Here is a 19991-nt window from a genome sequence, read left to right as displayed (position 1 = left end):
GGCTGCACTCTGGGCCATGTCCTTATGGCTTGCTTTCTCTCATTCAGGGGCTAACTTGCCCAACACCGCTTCTTTCTTCCCAAGCAACGTGAGTTTGGCAAGCTCACAGATCCTGACCATGCAGTTTTCCCTTCACAGGGCTGATCTGTTTAGATGAGTAAAGGATTTAGTGTTTTTAAAGCTGGGTGGCACAGGGGCTGGTTGTTGTTTTCTAGTATCAAGCAGTGAGAAGTTATGCAAGTTGTTCCAAGAAGCCAGCAGCCTCGAGACCCCCCCAGTCGCAAGTGATCCCCACTCGTGCAGGATCTCTTTGCTGCTTGTCTGATGATGACTTGGGTTTGTAGCCTTGCCCCTCGGTCCCTTGTCTGTCCCAGAAGTGTTTCTTTCTTGCATTCAGTTCTCCATTCCAGCAGTGCTCCTTGCTTTTCCTCAGGCTCATTTCATCCATTGTGTATTTCCTAAATGAGCAAAGAAGAGTGCCTCTTTGTCCCATCTCAGACCATCAGGCATCACCACACATGTGAGGAGAGCCCATCCCCAGTTTTTGTGCGGTGGATTGGAGGGAAAGCAGGGACTGAGGATGGCTGCGATGGGCTGAGCATGCAAATAGCAGGCAGGCAGGGTGGGTGGCTGTAAGCTCCAGTGAAACACATGGCAAAATAAATTTGTTGCATGTCATCATAAAAACTGTGAGTTCAACCTCAGTAGGTTATTCTGGGCTGAGATTCTCTTCCAGCATTCAGATGGGGAATGGATTGGGAGAAGCAGCAGCTGGTGTCAGAGTTAAATTAGGCAATAGGAAGTGTGCTCGGGTTGTGGTTTGCTGGGTTAAGAGATGGTATGGTTGCTCATACAATTAGTATGTGGCTGATGGGTAAGAGACACCAAGTTCAGTCTCTGTCTCGCCAGCTGAGCCAAGTGTGGGGCACAGCATAGTGAAGAAATGGAAGGAAGCTTCAGAAAACTTTGCTTTTATTTTTAAGAATGGTCTCATGCCGCCCACCTGCTCATGAATTCCAGAAGTGTGGGATGCCCCCTTGGGTGGAGGGTATGGCATGAAGAGCACGTGCCATGCTGAAGTCCCTGCAGCCCTGTTGTTGGCAGGAAGAAGTGCTGGGTGGCATTCCAGCGCCTGCCATTTTTAACAGATGAGCTAAACAAAGTGCCACATCAAAACACTGCTTTATGAACTTTCCACGCCCTGGAGGAGACAAGAGGGCACTGTGGGCACTGTGCTGCATCCCAGCAGCAGTAGCAGCAGCAGATACCAAGTGCTGTCGTGACACCATATAAATAACAGCTCACTCCAGCGATGCTTCTCTGCTGAGTGAATTGCTTCAGGATTTGCTCCATCCACCCTGCCTTGCAAAAAATAACCTGCAGATGTGTGCCTCTAAAAATAATCCTTGGTGCTGTGGTCGTGGTGCAGTCACTGCATAATTCAGCAGTTTCATACTGTGTTGTTTTAAAAACAAATCTTTTCTGCACGCTGATGGAGACGGATCCTGTGCTGTCTGAGGCTGCTCTGTGTATAGAGAGCATTTTGCTAGCGTATCTATAGACAACAAGCACAGATCTGGCTTGTGATCATGTTATATTAAGAATTATTTCTTTCCTTGTCTAATTCATTAAGTCTGTGTACTTAATAAGCAGTTTCAGCTTTTACAAGGTCTTCTGTGGGAACAATAAAAGAGAAGGGAAAAGGAGAGAAACATCTGGATCCATGAAATGCTCTTGAAATAGTATCTTTTTCAGTGTCTTAAGAAGTTTCCAAGGGCTTACACTAAGAACTTAATTCCATTGCTGATGATGATGTTGAAAGCAGTACAATTTTGACTTGGTCTCGTTGCCTAGATAGAGATCAGAGTTGGCCCACTCTTTTGTCTGAAAATATGCTCGTGACAAATAGCATTGTTTGTTTTTCATTCGAGTTTTACTACTTTTTTCATTTTTTCTCCCTTTAAAATTTTATTGTGAAAATGAAGAGAAAGATAAGACAGTGGAAGGGCACTAGAGCTGCAGTTCTGTTGCAATTTAGCAAATCATTTCTTTCCTCTTCCTTTTTTTTTTTTCTTTTTTGTTTGAATTTGTCTGGTTTCCCATGTCTTTAATCTGTTTTAACAAATACCTGTTGTGGTGATGTTTGATTTGGTTACTTGCAGTTTTGTGCACCTACCAGAAAAGTAGAGCTGGGATGTCCAGGGCCTGGAGCGCGTCATGCTGGAGAGGAGCCCAGCTGGAGAGGAGGGAGCACTGGGGCTACCAAATGGAGTGCTATAGGGAAAGTAAAGCATGTCAGACATGCATAAGAAAAAGATATGTGACCAGAGCTGTAAGTGCAGCAAGAGGTGTTTTAGGTAGTCAAAAAGGGAAAGATGCACAATTAGTGGCTATGTGCTGGAAGACGTTTTTGGGAGGTGAGACAGTTATCCACACTTGACGACATCCATCTGGGAGGACCTCTGAGCATCTCACCCTCCTTGAATCAGGTGCTTTCCAAGGATTCCTTGCTGCTTTTTATGCTGTGAATCTATTCCTCTAATGTTATGCTTTTTTTTTCCCTTGGATTTCCAATAACATGTCTGAAGCCTTAACTGGAAAAGTCCCCTTGGCTGCAGCTGAAGCAGGGTCGTGCCCTTCGTGACTCGAAGCCAGTATTGGAAGGATAAAAACCCTTTTCCATAAGTGGCTGTTAAGCACCCTTATGTGATTCATGGAGTATAAAATTAGATGGCTATTCTTTTTCAGTCTTACAAAGCATGTGTGTTGAAAACAGAAGATATATGCAACCTTTTTCTTGCACTGAAACATCAAGGTTGAAGCTATTTGCTGTGATTTCCTTATAAAAAAGTGTTGATTGTTGAGGGGAAACAGACTTTTGGATTGCAGCCATTTGATTCGTCAGCTTTTTGGCTTTGATATAAGCAGAGAAGTGAAAGTATATCACCCCTTAACTTTCAGGCACTGAGGTGGGCAGAGAAAAATAGAGACAGGCTTGAGCACATCTCAGAAGTCAAAGTGGAGAAAATTTACCTGTGAGATATCAGACTATGCACAGCAGTGTCCTATTTGATTTTGCTTTCATCACTAGGTGGGAAAGACCAGAGCGCTCAGTAGAATGTTGGAATAGTAGAATCTTGTTGAAATTGTCCTGTCCATGCTGGAGATCACAAAAACAATAGATCTTGCAGTAGTGATCCTTCGTGCCTGTGTTTTCCTCATTAATCTGTGATAAGATTGCACCATCCCCTGTATCTGCATGGCGAAAGCTGTCCTAGTATTATAGGATGATTGTATGGCTTGAATTGGAAGGGACCCCAAGAATCACCAAGTTGCAACCTCCCCAGCACATGCAGGGCTACAAACCTCCACATTTAATAGTAGACCAGGCTGCCCAGGGCCCCATCCAACCTGGCCTTGCACACCTCCAGGGATGGAGCGTCCACAGCCTCTCTGAGCAGCCTGTTCCAGCACCTCACCACTCTCTCTGTAAAGAACTTCCCCTGACATCCAATCTAAGCTTTCCCTGTCCTTTCAGCAGGGTAGAGGTAGAGCTTCCATACCTAGTGGTCATCATGACACTCACACTTTGTTGATGTCATCTCAACATGGGTAACCATGTAGAGAACAACTGCATCTTTCTTAAATTATTTTCCATGGTATTTGACTTTCCTGAAAGCCGATGTCTTTGTGTCTGGCTGTGTGCAGACCTAGTCTATTAAAATCACAAGCTGGGATTATTTGTTTGCTTTCTTCCCAGAGCTGAATTTCAAAAACCACTACAAATTTTCCCTTTATGCTTGAAAATTGTTTCTGAGATACGTATTCTTAGAATTTCACATGAAAAGCTGGGGTTATATCTGTGCATGCCTGTGGGGATAGGTGGCTGACGTACTTATGGGGGAAGCAGACTTCAGTCAAATCCTGAACCCACCCAAACCAGAAAGAGGCTTGCAGCTGTCTGCAGTGACAAATGTCGGACAGAATTGGGTAAGTTTATGCCACAAGTGATTATCCACAACTGTTCTTCATAAAAGTGCAATTGTAGCCCACCCTCAGGGCTGAGCGCGTGCCTAAGCATAATCCTCAGTCTTGGCGTATCAGCCTGTCTCCCACCTGGTGTGTGTTCATGGCAAAGTGATGTCTGCAGAATCAGGATCAGATTCTTATACAGCAGCTCCCCTGAGTGAACACAGACCAAGCTACTAGCTTGCCTGAGTCCTGTTCGGAGAACTAGTTTTAGAAACCTACTTCCTTGCTTTTGTTTCTATGATGAGCTTTTCTATGCATGCTTGCATAGAATGCGCTTGCCTTCCACTGTTTATCAAAACACATTTATTAGACATTGCTTATGCAGCATTTTCATGATCGTGTTGATGATAGATACCATGTAAACAGGACTGGATTGGACTGCATTCAATCTGAGAGCTTGCCAGCACTTTATTGCTGTTTGACTCCAGCGACGGAGCACGAGCCCTGCCGCCAGCCAGCGCAGCTCCTGCAGCACGGTGCTGCCTTTGCCTCCCTTCTGAAGGAAATCATTGCTCTGCATCTCTCTCTCAGGGCTATTTGGTCAGGAATTGGAGCCACAAAATGAAAGTTGTGGGAGTTTAAGAATACAAGGAGTAAGATAGATATGCTATGATCATAGAACCACAGAAATGTTAAGGCTGGAAAAGACCACTAAGATTATCTACTCCGACCATCCTGTACTCACCTTTGTGTCCATCCATTGCTGAGCATGAGCTGTCTGCAGGCGTTGCTGTTTATGGGGCTAGAAGGAAATTTGGCAAACAGTCTTCCAATTCAAAGTCAGAAGTGGACCAAGAAAATGCCATTTGCTCACTTTTTTGGCTTTAAATCTCAGAGCAGTAAGTTATTCTAAAACACAGGCTTTATTTTAGATCACTTTAACTGAGATGTAGAAGAATGCTTGTTTTAACAAATGAAAACCTTAGAACACAGAATTGTAGAGGTTGGAAGGCACTTCATCTGATCCATCAGACTGATCATCTGGTCCAAACGCTGCTGAAGCAGGTTCCCTAGAGTAAGCTGAGCAGAAAATGAAATGTATTTGTGAGGATGTGTTATACTCTTCCAGCTCATTAGGCTACTGCATTATTTACTCTTTCAGGTCATCAGACTATGCAGCACATGCAAACTGTGCCATCTTTGCACTAAATTCATTTTTTTCTTCCCCTCAAACTTCACACCTGTTAAACATTAATTTGATTCTGCAAAATCCATTCCAGTTTCATCCCTGAAACTAAACAAAATCATTTTCTTGGGTCAACGCCAAAATATAAAATAAATTTGTTAGAAAAGAGTGTAAGACAAAGCTGACAGCATGTGTATTAAGCTGAGTCTAAACAGATGAATTCTGTCACAAGTTTTTTATTTAATCATTCTGTTATTTTTGACATGCTATCTAGCAATAAACCACATGAGCATTCCTTTGCATTAAGAAAAGAAAAAATGGAGGAGAGTACAGCTCAGTGCTGAGGGAATCAGTGTGTGATGTTGAGGATGATGTTCCCATCTATATAAAATGTACAAGAAATGTCTTTTCCAGTGTCCACAGGGGTAATTGCCTTTTGAGGTCACTGGTGGCAGAAACAGGGCCCAAGGGAATGGTATGGAGCTGTGCCAGGAGCTGGGAGATTATTAAAAAGCTGTGCTCCAGAGAGTGGTAGGCATGGTACAGCCTGCCCAGGGCTGTGGGCATGGCACTGAGCTGCTGGAGGTGACAGAGCATTGGAACAGTACTTGCAGACATTGGGTTTGGAGCCAGGAGTTGAGCTCAGTCACCCTTGTGGGACCCCTCTAACTCAGGATGTTCTGTGATTCTACAAACCAAATCAACCAAAACCTTACCCTGCACCAAAAAGTCCTGAAGTAATCCAAATGGGATGACCTCTGGGGATTGCAGGCCACTTTTCCCCCAAACTCTGTTGTTCTGCTTTGTGTGCATTCCCCACTTGCGTTCAGCTCTCTGAGCCCCACCAGTACCCACGCAGGGTGGAGCATTTCTTGCACCCCTTCAAGTTTTTATCACTGCTTCAAAGAGAAAGGTGCTTCGCGCGTTCACAGTGTGCTCTGCAGAGGCCACAGATCATCCCATCCACATGGAAGGTCCCTCTTGAGAAAAAGGAACCGCCGTTTCTGCTCCATAAAAACTCCCCTCGACCATAAAAAAGATGACATACATCAGCAGCTGCAAGAGGAGTCCATAAACAATACATTACAATAAGGAGCAGCCAGAGGTCATGTCTGAGAGCATCAACCAGAGCGGCCCCAGGCAGGACCTGACACAGGCCCCCAGAGTCATTCAGCAGAGGTGTTTGCCAGAAGAGGATCTGGTCCCTGGCTCATGTTCGCAACAGAGGAGCCCAGGAATTATGAATCTTATCAAAGATTGCCCATTAACAACAAGTAGAATGGAACTCCAGTTCTTGTGTCTGCTTTTATAACCAGAACTGAGCAAAAAGCAATAGCAGGATTGTGGGGTGGATTTTTTTCTTTTTAAGAAGAGAACAGTAATATATGATTACAGTTATTGGACTGCAGGAGCTGATGAGAAACGTGACTGAGATTCGTGCGATTACTCAAAATCTGACCTTCAGAAAAACCACGTATGTGCCTGCAGTGATTTGCTCCCAGGGGTTGGAGCTTCAGCTTTGTGGTGAAGGTGGGTCTCTGTGGCTGCCGGGTGGACACTGCTCTATTCACTTCACCAAGAGAAACAGAGCAGCACATATATGCCTACTGTGCTCACAGACGATACTGCACTTCCTAGTGTGCCCTGTGCTGTTCACTGGAGAGGGTAAGGCTGGCGTTAGACCTTGCCTTGCACCCAGGGTGGACATAAATCATCTCTTTACAAAACTATGAAAAAGGGCTAAGTCTGGAAATCGTGGCAAAGTGTATGCTGAGTGAGCGTCTGCAAGAAGGCCACCCTCTCTTACTCAAGATTTTGGTATGTATCCCACGGAAAGGCAAACAAAATTAAAGCACGTTGCTTCACTTTTACACCATCTTGCCATAAATCTACTCTCTGTGTGAATTATGGCAAAACTACATGCAGCTACTGAGCTTCTGTCTTAATGCACCCGCACTGCAGATGGGTTTTGTCCGTACGTGTTTTGGCAGACAGACCTGGCTCACATTCAAATTCTGTATAGCATACAGGGGGAAAAAAGGGGTGGGAGGGGGTAGATGTTTTTTTAAGATACCTTGTTGGCTTGTTTACATAGCTAATTATCTTTGGAAAGTTAATTGTTGTATTTTCTGTCTGCATTTTTGCTGCATTCTGTATTTCTGCAAGCCAGGATGATCAAAGAGAAACACGAAGCAGGCCCAACAAGGAGCCGCTCCAGCAAAGTCCACATGCTGCAATTAAAGGCAGCTGTGCCATGGCCTTTGCAAACTCACATCTTCAACATACAGCCCTAGTCCTGTATTATCTAAAATTGTCCAAAAAAGCCTAGTTAAAAAAAAAAAAAAAAAAAAAGTCTACCTTTTCCCAATAAGAAATGTGTTTTTTCATTAATTACATTTGTCAAGAGGAGCATTGGCTTTCCATGAAAATGCTGGCTTGTCCTTGGAGCCACCCCTGCCTAATGGAGCTGTCATCTGACAACAGATGATGTTCTCAGAGTTCTGGCAGTTGGCGTGGAACACTTTCAGGTTTCACTCTTTTAATGAAGTCTTGAGCACCTTGTTGGCGTGCTGCAGGCTTTCTTGCTTTTAGTTTGCTATTTTGACACAGTTCCACCACATAAGATACAAAGATGGGAGAGTCTTTTGCACTGGCTGCTTGATTGCATTTGTGGTCAGGATATAACAAAGATAATATTTTACTTTGGGAACTCACTTTCTGACTCGCCATGGGGATTTCTGTGTCTCCTTCATTCCTATGAGACAAATATTTCCTGGAGTGTGCTCTTCCGTTTCTACTTTTGACATATTTAGCAAGAACTTCCTTGACGTGTTATTTTCATTTGAAATAATGAATAAATAAATAAAATTGTATGAAGCTTTGGGTTTTTCCATCCCTACCTTTCTCTCCATATTTCTCCCACCTTTTTTTTTTCAACCTCTTCTGCTGAAGTCAAGCTCTGTAGTCACTGCCACTCTACTGCCAACAAATACAGATTAATTCTCAATTCCTTCAATTGCTATCCTGCCATTATTTGCACTTGTAATATATTCCAGCTGTGACAGCACCCGAACCCTTCCCTCTGTCTCCCACAGCTGTGTTTTCCTGGCTCAGCATTCCCCAGTCTCTGTGGCACCGCTACCAGTGTCCCAGCACAGACCAAGAGCTGGGCTGCGGGTGGTGGCAGCCCTGCCCCAGGTGGGAACAATTATGGGAAGGGGTCCTAGCCTGGACCTAGCATGAGTTACTGCTGATAGCACCCAGATAAGCTAACTTAATAAAGCAACGGCTTAATCAAGCCACATTCCTTGCATCTTGCCTTTCGTCCTGACTCTCTGGGGTGATGCTATCGAGCAGCTACATGGAGCCGGGGGCTGTGCCAGTGCATTGGTGTGTTGGGTATAGGAGGAACAAGTGGAAAGCTGAACAGAGTTATATCCTCTCAGATTTATTGGTCTAAAACGCTTGACCCTAAATCAAAACCTGTAGGGCCGCTCTCCTCCTTCCAACTGCTGAAGCTCCCCTTTAAATCTGTAACAAAAAGTCCTGAGAGTTCCTCCTTTCAAAAACAATCCCTAATGTTAATGAAACAACTTAATTTCCCCGTGGTTCCATATTTCAGAGACTGATCTTCTTGCCCAGCTGTGTATGTGTTGGTGTTTGCTGCATGCTTGCAAGCGCGGCTGCGTAGCAACTGCTGACCTGAAAGTTATTCAGTAGCTAAAATTATCAGTGGGGACCCTCTCTTCCCTCTCCGCCTGTGTAATGAGATCGCTGCTGTGCAACTTTGATTAGACATGTCAACCTGCAGCTGGATGTCTGGAAATGAGTATTGCTATTAAAATGCCTTTGCTAATGATCAGCTCACATGTCTATCATTTTGACAGATTTCTCCTCAGGAATGTGGAAAGCATGCAGGAATCCCAAGGTTGCGATGTCATGTTCAGGGAAATGGGTATTGGTGTATTTCCTGTGTGTTAACCCTGAAGTAGCACTTTCCTTGGCAAAATCATGCTGGTGTCTGAAGCTTGCTGCTGAGCACAGGCTGTGCTCAAAGAGATCCATAATCCTGAGCTGGGAACTGAGTATGATGGGGAATTTCTGGAGCATAAGCCTGAGAACAGGGCATCCATCCTCTGTACCACTTCTTTTGGTTTGATTTAAAGCTTTCATTATGTGGAAAAAAGAATCAGGTGTTTGGAGAAAATATTTCCAGATCTCCTTATCACTTAATCAATTTAGCAATGGGAAAACCAAAAGCTGGGTGATTTGAGAGGAGAGGAACAGTTCCAGCACAGTGCCCAGCTGCGAGCCCTCCCCAGGAGCAGGCTGTGTGCTGAGCTCTGCATGTTCTGCCCAAGACACACCAGGGCTTTTCAGGGGCCTAAACCTGGAAAGTAGGTGGGAATTCCCAGGGAGAAGGGAAGAAATGGAGACAGCTGCTGCTCCCATTTCTTTTGTTTTGGCTGCCACAACCCACAGCCCGGAATCTCATGGCCCTCCTCTGCCATCTCCCAGCTCTCCCTTTATCAGCCTCCCCTCTTTCTGCAGACAGGAGGAGACGAATGTGCACTTGGAAAGCCATTGGCGTGGCTCGTGGTGTATGAACAGCCTCCCCAGTGCACCTTTGAACCCATTCCTCCTACATTTGTTTGTCTTGCAGATAAAGCTTCACAGCAGTGTTTGGAGAAAAGTCTAATGAGGGACCACTGTTTGCATAACAAAGCGAGGCTTCCTCTTCAGATGTTCAACCTTCATTAAGCATAATTTATATTCCAGCTAATCTTTGGAAGCGGATAAAATATGGAGCCAAAGTTTGTTTTTACATAGTTTGGAGTAACGCGTTGTTTGTTTTAAGTGGTCAGTTGCAACTGACAGCTGATTTATATTCAACATAATGATGATTTGTGATGGCTGCAGATTGTCGTGGGGACTGTTGTGTCATTGACTGCCGTGGCTTTAGCACTCTTTGACGTCAGTTGTTGAGTGAAAGGATAAGAGCAAATGGATGTTTTCGGATATTTCAGCAGATCCGCAAGCGTAAAAAATTGCAAATTTGTGAAACACGTGGGCTTTTTCCTCCAGAACCTCACGTTGACTGTATTGAGTAGCACACTGAATGGTAGCTTGCTTCTCTGGCAAGTCCCAGCCAGCACTGCTTGGGGCCCTTTGAAGGTCACTGCAGGAGCCTCTGCACCCAGCAGCTCTTGGGGTGATAAGAGGCACCAACATCCTGCTCTAGTGTGCTGCCTAGAAAGAAAGCAGGCTGATATGGCTGAACACTTACTTACAGGACATCACAGCTTGGTGTAAAAAAATTCATTTGATTTCTCATCATTTAGACTTTTTTCATACCATAGGCACACTAAAAGGATCTGACACTATTGAATCTTCACTATAGCTTTGACCTGCTGCCCGTATAAGATGCACTTTTTCACTGCAAATGAAATATTCAATATATTTCACTTATCACCTTCCAGTTTTATTAAAAGATGAGAAATGACTGATAACATTTATCTTGTTTGAACTCCAAGCTGAGCCTTACCCCTTTCTGCAAGTTTACATTGTAATGACAGATGTTTGAAAACACCCTTCAGCATATCAAGAAAATTACAACCTGGCTTGTGTGTGAGGACAGCACTGAGGTGTGCTGTGTCCTTTCAACACAGAAAAGCAAGATTTTCAGATGTCTGTGATCCTCTCCAGTTCTCCAAGCAGAGCAACATAGATACTGTGGATTGAGTGATGGCTTTCCACTTTGTGTTCTTTAACACTGAGAAAAGTTCAGGATCCTCTGCTGGCTTGGTTCACCGCATCTGTAACCATAACCTATCTGTAACTGTTTTTAAAAGACACACCAAGCTTTAGAGAATATGTTTATTTATTCATTATTTTGTTTTATTATTTTTCAGGAAAAAATGCTGTAAGGGTTATAAATTTGTTCTTGGACAGTGCATCCCTGAAGGTATGTGTTTTTGCTGTTCTTACCTTTCCTTTCCCTGTGCATTTGTCTTTCCATGTGTGCTCTATTCTCTGCACTGCTGTCTGGGAGAGCATCCTGATACAGCCCACAGCCTGGGCTGTAGCACATACATGGAACCATTTCCAAGAAATTGTTGTGAAAATAAAAAAATCGGCGTCTTCCAAAAGTTTTGTTCAGCATGCCAAGCCTTAATCCTCCCTGAGTACGTGTGGCTGCACAGATCTTGTAACAGGACCTGGTGCAAACACAGAGCCACATGCTGCTCTTGGCTGTGTGTCCAGGAGCAGTCTGTGCATCCAGGAGCTCATGCTCCCCCTGTGGTCTAGCAGAGGAGATTTGGCTTGGAAATGCATGGAGTGACCAGGTGAGTAAGTCCTGCTTTTGTCACCTGTTTCCTGCAGGCAGAAAGGGGAAAGCATCGCCATACCATGCCTCTTTTTCACCACTTCTTCTGGCTGTGGGCACAGGGACTGAGAATTACCAGGGCTGGTTAAATTCACAGCGGAAAGGAAATCTGTCTCTCCTGACAGGCTGCCCAGAGGCTTTGAAAGAGAGTGCTGGGATCCAGTGCTCAGAAGTTGATTGCACATCTCTTGTAAGAAAGAGGCTGAGGTCTGCCTGCCTTAACCGTGGCAGAGGCCTCTGCTGGTTGGTCGGCCCAGTCTCAAGAGCCATCACTCCTCACACTTTGCCCACCTTGGGTGAAATTGGCTCAGAAGTTATAAGAGAGGAGAAGTGGCCACACAGAAGCAAATGGCCAGAGACAACAATACATTAAAATTCATTTCCTCCAAAAAAACAGGTTAGGTGGATGTTGTCTCAGCTTGAGATGGTGATGTTTCAAAAAGAAAAGTGACAAATTATCATTGTTAATATCAGCTGTTGATATTAGCTGAATTTTGAATTTCAGTCTCCAGCCAACGGGGATCATAAACCAAACTCCAGTCCTGCTGTCTCTTTTTTTGTTTGTTTGTGTCCTTTGTACCTTTGCTGTTGGCTGGAAACACTCATGGAATCTGTACAAAAAAAGAAGATATTAAATGTCATATTTTAAAAACAGGAGTTGTACATTTCCTGCTTCCATGAGGAGGAATGGGTTTGGGCATCGTCGGAGCTCACAAGGGCATCCTTGTTCTGTGGTTTTGCAGTTTTGTCTCAGGGTGTGCGATGTGAGATGATGGCTTCAGTGCGAGACACTTGGAGGAGACGGTTGTGCTGGGTTTGTTCAACCCTGTCTGTGCGTAGGAGGAAGAAGCCCTGAATCCTTTCAGGGTGGAAGAAAGCCAGGGCTCTGCAGCCTGGCCTCCTGCTTTCCTGTCAATTGTAACACTTCTATATGCTGTTATTTTCACTAAATATAATGGATACAGCAGAAGAAGTAATGGGAGTGAAAATATAGTGAGAGCCATGGCAAATTATAGGAGGGTTCTAATTTTCATCTCTTGAGGTTTCAGGTGATCATGAAAGCAGCATTTCTGTGTACCCACTGACTTTACTTAATCCTGCCTACTAACTGCATCTCAGTAACCTAGGTTTTTGCCATTCATTGAATTTCTCCACTGGCTGTGGCTGCTATCCCTTTGTCTCTTTACACCCTTTTCAGCTCAGTAGATATTTTGCCTTGAATTCTGCAGCCCACAGCAGCTGCTATAACATCCAAGACAATCTGGGCTTTTGATGTAGGGATGAGAAACATGATTCAATGAAGCAGTTCTTTCATTTACTCTGTTACAATACATCACTTGGCTCTTTGCACGTTGTTTTGGCATAGTCTTGGAGGAGGAGCTGCATGAAATGCATATCTTGAGACAGGCACATAAATACATTGCAGATGTGAGCTTGTTAGAGCACATCTGCACCTTCTAATCCAGTGCTGGAAAGCTAAAGCTCAGGGAAATAGTTCCAGCCTCACCTTCTCTGTGATTTAGCAGTGGCTGCAGAGAGAAGGGTCAGAAGAGGCCTAGACCCTTCCCTTGCACACCAGCCTTTCTTTTCGGCAGCTGCTATCTGAACACACTCTTTCTCCAAAGGGTTGCCCATGTCCATCTTTCATTTCTGTCCTGTTTTTCCTCTTCCATCTTCGATGTAGCAGCTTAGTGTACCTGAGTTCCTGCTGCTGTGTCCTGCATTCTGTTGGCATTGGGCTGAATGTCTCTCTATAGGTTTCAGTTGCAAGAGCAGGGATCCATGACCATTGGGAAACAGAGGAGTTTCCTTTGCGTGTCTGATTTGCACTCTACTTGGCCAACAGATGAGGCCAAAATGAGATCTTTGCACTTTTACCAGAGTAGTTTTCCTCTTCTTTGACTCAGAAACTGACAGCTCCAAGCAGGTCCTGCTTCACAGTGTTGCTGACATTAAAGTAGAGCTGTAGTCTGAAGCAGCTTCTTGAAGAGCAGACTTCCTACCAATGATTTGTTAGTTGAGTTTCCTGTCTTCAGGCTAATTCACCAAATTAATTCAGGCTAATTCATGCAAAGCACACCATGACAGACAGATACTCAGAAGATCTGCTCTCTCCTCACTAATGCTACTTAAGAAACTTCCTTGGTGCAACCTTCTGCGTTGCATTGTCATTCCTGAATTCATTGAGGCATGTATAGAGGCATTATTTCCTTCAGTGCTTCGTATTTTCCTGAAGTCTGAAACAGCCTGATCCTTGCTGTACAGCTTTGATTTGTCCTCAAACCTCCTGAGACCGGGCTGGTGAAGAAGGGGCAGATATGTGAGGAATCCTGTATTCTTATTGCTTCAGAGCACACAGAGGTGGTATCCACAGCCAAGAGCCACAGCACCTTTTGTCCAGTTTTGCCTCGTTCCTAAGAGAGTCATTCCACATGGGACCTGTTTAGTCTAGAGGAAAGAAGTCTGAAGGGAGATCTGTTAGCAGTATTTATGTGAAAAGGCTGCAAAGCAGAAAGCAAACTCTTCTACATGGCCAGGGAGAGGAGGACAAAAATAATGGGCTTTAATGGCATTAAGGGGAATTTGGAACAGGCATTAGTAAAAATCTTACCCTTCACAAGGATACTTCATCTTCGGAATGTGGGGTGTACCATCCCCGAAGGCTTCCTAAGTGTGAGTTACTTGAACATCTGAGGAAAGGCTTGCACGTAGTTAATCCTGTTTGGGTGGAAGGTGGCCCCTTCCAGCTCTGTTGCTTTATTTTATTTTATTATATTCTTTTTTCTTTTTTTCCTAATTTTATTAGTGTATGTCTATACATGGAAGCACAGTGAGGACAGAGATCATTCTTCCTCAGCTCTGAATAGACTGAACAGGCCAAATTTTGGAACAGGCTAAATACAGCATCTGTGAGGGCAACTGCCTAAGGCACAGGCATGCTCAGCTAAGCAAGGGCGTGCTCCCATGTGCTACAGCACCATCCAGCCCCATCCCTTGCCTGCAGCCTGCAGCACTGCCAGGAGCTCCATGCAACACCTAGTACTCCAACTTTGCTGCTGCACAGAGGCCAGTCATTGCAATCAACCACATCTATGTGGAAAAATAAAATAGCAGCCATGCTCAGAAAAATTGCCTCTGGCCCTTTATATTTGTGACTATTAGTTCCAAACTTTGCATCCCCAGTGTCACTGAAAAAGCCCAAACTATCCAGAAGGTTGTCCAAGTTTGAAGGCAGTGGCCATGTTTTCCTTCCAAACCCAGGCATCTACACTATTCCACCCCAACCACAGCACCATGGACACAGCTGGCATTAAAGCCAACCCACTGTGAAGTGCAATGGAAAGAAAGGATTCACAAGGTAACAAGTACCAGAGAGGAAATGCTTGGCACTGAGACAGTATTTTTCAGCTGAAGGAGCTCTGGTGTGCCATACTGGTGCTGGCACACCGTGGCTCATTAAGCCCCATTTGGAGCACTTTTGTAACCAGTCACTTCTGCCCACAGTTGTTCACATGTGTTCTGAATACTCCATATAGCAAATGTGGTTTCACTTGCTTTTCCATCTATTAATTCATTTTAATTGTTTGGAAAAATCATCGTACTAGCAGAGATGTCTGCTAGTCATTAGCATGAGTCAGTAATGAGTTGGGGTTTTAATCATTTTATACTGTGTGTATGGAAAGACAGTGCATTGCTGGGAACTCAGTAGAAACACGTAGGTTTGGGTGTTGTGTGTTATGCCTGGAGCAGAGGTTGGATGCTTCTGCTTGGCCACACAGTGCCCTGTCACTGCAGGGTTATCCAAGCACTGTGAATCACTGTGTGCAGGGCGATACTCCTCTGAAATAACCTCAGAGCATGGCTGTGGCATAAAACCCAGCCTTCAGCAGGGTGATCTGAGCTGCTATGGAGGCTGGATGCTCCTCCTGCTCCTTCCTTCTCCTGGGGTTTTGAAGTGGGACCTCAGGCAGATTTCTGGGATCTCACTCACAAGCATGGCTAGTGACTGAATGCATCCTGATCTTCACATGGCTGTTATTAGGGGTGATGATGGTTTTGCAGCAGTGTGTTCCTTGCTAGGAGGTTTATAGCTAGGTATGAACAGTTACTGCGTGATTTTAATTAACTTTCTTTTGTGATATATTTTCTACCTGGATTTGGCAGTTTGCCATACTGTATTTCTCAGTACTTTGCATATGAAATGCTTAGATCAGTACTTAAAGACTGTGGAAGAAAACAGCAAAAAACTTCTAGGTAATGTAAAATTCCTGAAAATTCTTCTTAAATTCTGCAAACTGGATAAGTATCCCTTGCTTAAAAGCCAGTTTTAATAAATAACCCCATTGCCATGAGGTGCATTAAAAAGAGCATGGCCAGCAGGTTGGGGGAGGTGATCCTCCCCTCTCCTCTGCCCTGGTGAGGCCACATCTAGAATACTGTCTCCTAACCGTGCACTTCTCTCCATAGACTATGATGTGTGTGCTGAAGCTCCTTGTGAACAGCAGTGCACAGATAACTTCGGACGGGTGCTGTGCACTTGCTATCCTGGGTACCGCTACGATCGGGAGAGACACAGGAACAGGGAGAAGCCGTATTGCCTGGGTGGGTAGAAGTGCTTCTCTCTGGTTCGTGATGTATTTTCCTTCTTCACGTTCTTTAGGGGTCAGTTTAGATTTCAAAACTTCTTTATTTTCTTTACAGTTGCATATTAAATGTGGCTTTTAATTCTGCTGAGTGTTGGTCCCCAGGACTAAGATACCTAAATCCTCCTGAAATTATGGGTGGGCAGTACCTAAAAAAAGCCATATACACTTAAGCGCTTTGAAGCATCAGGGTGACGCAGTTTTCCCTTTCTTAATTCCTCCTGCAGGTTATGAGTAGTATTTGAGAAGAGGGGCACGGTTCTAGGCGTAACCCTCAAAGCACTATAACCATGCCTGATTAGGACAACCAGTCCTTGGGGTTCCATTCAGATGGGAAGGATCTGGTTCAGGACAGTTCTCACTGTCCTGTGGTTCTCTGCAGTTCTCACGCAGCTGCTCTCATGTGGCTGACACAAGGAGTTGTGTCCTGCTTAGTTTGCCGTGCCAGGGAGCCAGGGTTGTCAGGATGAAGCTTTTAGTGAGCTGCCTGGTGCAAAAAACACTCACACAGTGCTCACTGATAAAATGGTGGGTGTGTTAATGATTGTCGGTCTGCACAGAGCTCCGGTCTGAAGCAGCAGCAGTGCTGCAGCCACTTATTTATTTAAACCCCAAATCTCCTGGTACTTCAAAAAGAAGATTATTATTTACCCGAGATGTGAAAACTCCAGCTTCAGGATGCTTTCTGTTCTCACTCATCTCCAGACATCGATGAGTGTGCCGCCAGCAATGGGACACTGTGCTCACAGATCTGCATCAACACTGTGGGCAGCTACAGGTGTGAGTGCCACGAAGGCTACACCCGGGGGGAGGATGGCAGGACGTGCACCAAGGGAGATAAAGGTACGTGCCGCCGGGGTTAAAGGTCTGGGGTCAAAGGGTCTGCTTCACACGAGGCTCCGTCTGGCCGTCAGGAAGCACTGCTGTATGTGTGCATGATGGAGCATTGGCACTATTTGCCCAAAGAGCCTACGGACAGCCCAGAGCTCAAGAGATGGGGTTTTTTTCCATTGGAAGCAATTTGTGACGAAAAAGGGGTGAGAGTAAGGGCTTGTACTTCCTTTTCACTGCTGTTTTCAGAGCATGAATGTGTACAGATTGTAAGTGACTTTGAAATTGTTGACCTCATCCCAGTTATTAAGTTACAGTATTTAGAGTTCTGAAGATTAAATACTGATAGGGCAATTTTAAAAACGGGGAGGAAGACAACAATCTGTGCTCTGAAAAAGAAAAAAAAAAGAGGGTGGGGGAAATGAAGAAGGAAACTTCACTCTTCTGATGAATGGCATCTTACCTAAGCTCATCTGTTAATGCCTGAGCACATGTATCAATGGGTGCTCTAAGTCTCACTGGATGGCCAAAGCCATTTACAATTTTGATTTTCCCCTGAAAATCAAATGAAGTGGCTGGAGCCTCTCCATTAACATTAGTTGTTTCTTGTCATTTTCAAATGTTTGGATTTTTTTCCTTTATAAGTGTGGGGGGGGGGGGGCATTAAGGAAATACATACAGCATAAATAATCCCCTTGCAAATAGCATTTTTAGCTAAATTTTCCTCTGGCTAATTCATATTTACTGACAGGGTAATGTCTGAAGCATCCAGGATAACTGATCATTGGAAACATTCAGGGCTGTGGAAATCATTCTAATATTTGAAACAAGCAATTTGACATAGCCATAAAAACAATTGCACTCTGTTTTCAAGAAACATTTTCAAGAAACCCTCTCTCCAGGTTTACGCTTTCTGTGTGTTTGCTGGAGAACTATCTCTTGTGCTCATCCTGCCATGCACAGAGGCTGCAGCCTGAGCACTGTTTTTGGCTCTGAGCTACAAGTGAGCTCCACTGAACGCTGTGGATTTGTTAGTGGGACGCGAGAACAGGGAGCATTTTTCCTGCATCCACAGTAACGTTGTGTTTGACAGAGACAATAGAGCCACCCGCTCTGAAGCAGGCACATTAAACCATCTCAGCAGGCTGAGCCCAGATAATGCAACACAGATGATCCACCAGGCAGCCTCCGTGCAAAGACCGCCCGCAGCACAGCTCCTGCAGAGCTCTGCTCTGCCAGCATCTCCTTCTCGTCCAGCATCAGCCATCTGAGCAAGGGCAAAGACAACACGTTGCTCCCTGAGCTGCTCTCTTACTGATAGCACTGAAGGGTTCACCAGTACCTTGCTTAGATGGAAGGCTCTGTGTCACCCGTGAGCTGGACTTCATGCTTCAGAAACCCTCCCTAAATGGGGCTAGTTGAAGCCTTCTCTGCAGTAACTTTAGTTTCCCTGTGCAATGAAAACAGGTTATGTAAGTGTCTTGCTCAACGCTGGCCAAACTGATCCTGGTGGGTGACCTCAGTGTCTGCACCATGCGTGGGAGGCTGCAGCTGATTGCTGCCTGCCCCTCTGGCCCATCCTAGGTGGCTTCTGGCTTCCTCCGTGCTTTAGTCTGGCTGTATTCATATTTTGGTCCTGATGCAGGATCAGATGGGGGTAGAGCGAGTGTTTGATGGATGACTCCTTCTTTGGGCAAATCAACACTCATGTCTGGTATGAGTTAGGGGATTCCATCCCTCTCTGGGGACACAGCTCACACTTGCTTATGTGACACTGTTGGACTTCTTCCTCAGATAAATCAGTCCAACTGGGTTTGCAGAAATCTCTCTGGTGTGGTATTTTCCAAACATTAGCTGACCCCCGCGCTGTTCACCTCCATGGGCTGTTACAGCCCTATTTATCTGCAGTCCTCAGCCCCATGTACCACATCTTTCTGGAAGGCAAACTGCATTTTATGATGAAAGAAGAGGCCAAATTCACTGCTGCTTAATCTGCTCATAATTCTACTGACTCTGGTGGGACTGCTGGAGTCTCAAACAGCAGAGGTTCTGGCAGTTTCTCTCTATGACCGCATGTTGCTGTCAGCAACATTTCTTAACACAGTGTGTGTGTTGTATGAGGGAACTCATTTGTTAAGATACCTACTAAAACAAATTTGGTTAAGAATAGTATCAAACACAGTTTTTAGGGGAAATTTTTAAAAAGGATATTTTAAAAATGTCTCCCTAAATGGGCTTTTGTAAATCTTACCAAGGTCTGATGGTGAACATGTCAGAGCACTCTCATGTTTTTAGAGAGCTGAAAAAAATTGACAAGGGTGAACCCCTGAGAGAACCACAGTGCAGACTTACAGTCAGGAGAAAATTTGCCTTGTAGAAATATGAAGAGGTGTCCTGATAACAGCTTAACAGCTACTTGTTAAGGGGGGGAAAAAAAAGATGAAAAAAAAACCCCTACGTGCTGCAAGCTCTGTCAGAGATGGGCAAAATGGCATTGGTGAGAGTCAAAATGACCAATGGTAGAGTCCTTCTTGGAGGGGCTGTGGCCAAACAAATGGTCAGGAAGACATAATAGCTGTAATTTGTTGAAACCACTGTATGTGAAGGTCAGTGGAGAAGGCCCTGGAATACCTTTTGACCATAAACATTGAGCCATCCAAGCACAGCACAGAAAGCTGTTCAGCCATGCGCTATCAACTAGGGCTGGGAAGCTCTGAAAGCAGGAAGCTTACTTTTAGACAAATGCTAAATGAAATAGGGAGGAGAGCTGTGGATTACCACAGTGCCATAGGACTGCAGTGTTGTGCAGGCAGGTAGTGACTGGGAAAACCTCCAGCCTTTGCTTCCTGATCTTCTGACTGATTCAGGATTTACACCAAGGCCGTGCTGCTGGTGGTCATTCCAGCATCCTGCCTTTGCAGTCCCACTTGCTATCTGCAGTAAGACAGGGGCTTATGTGATAAAATATTAC

General features: G+C 44.8%; 1 protein-coding gene across 1 annotated transcript in view; it reads left to right on the top strand.

Annotated features, from left to right (window-relative positions):
• Positions 1 to 19991, top strand: part of CCBE1 (collagen and calcium binding EGF domains 1) — an 88726-nt gene that overhangs the window by 54511 nt on the left and 14224 nt on the right. The window contains exons 3-5 of the mRNA XM_048931439.1: positions 11071 to 11123; positions 16014 to 16148; positions 16895 to 17032. Coding sequence (XP_048787396.1) covers positions 11071 to 11123; positions 16014 to 16148; positions 16895 to 17032 — 326 coding nt within the window. The remainder of the gene's footprint in view (positions 1 to 11070; positions 11124 to 16013; positions 16149 to 16894; positions 17033 to 19991) is intronic.

This window comes from Lagopus muta, chromosome Z, assembly GCF_023343835.1.
Source record: "Lagopus muta isolate bLagMut1 chromosome Z, bLagMut1 primary, whole genome shotgun sequence".
NCBI classification, from domain to species: Eukaryota; Metazoa; Chordata; class Aves; order Galliformes; family Phasianidae; genus Lagopus; species Lagopus muta.
The sequence above is the reverse complement of the archived record's forward strand: the minus strand, read 5'-3'. Positions and strand labels throughout refer to the sequence as shown.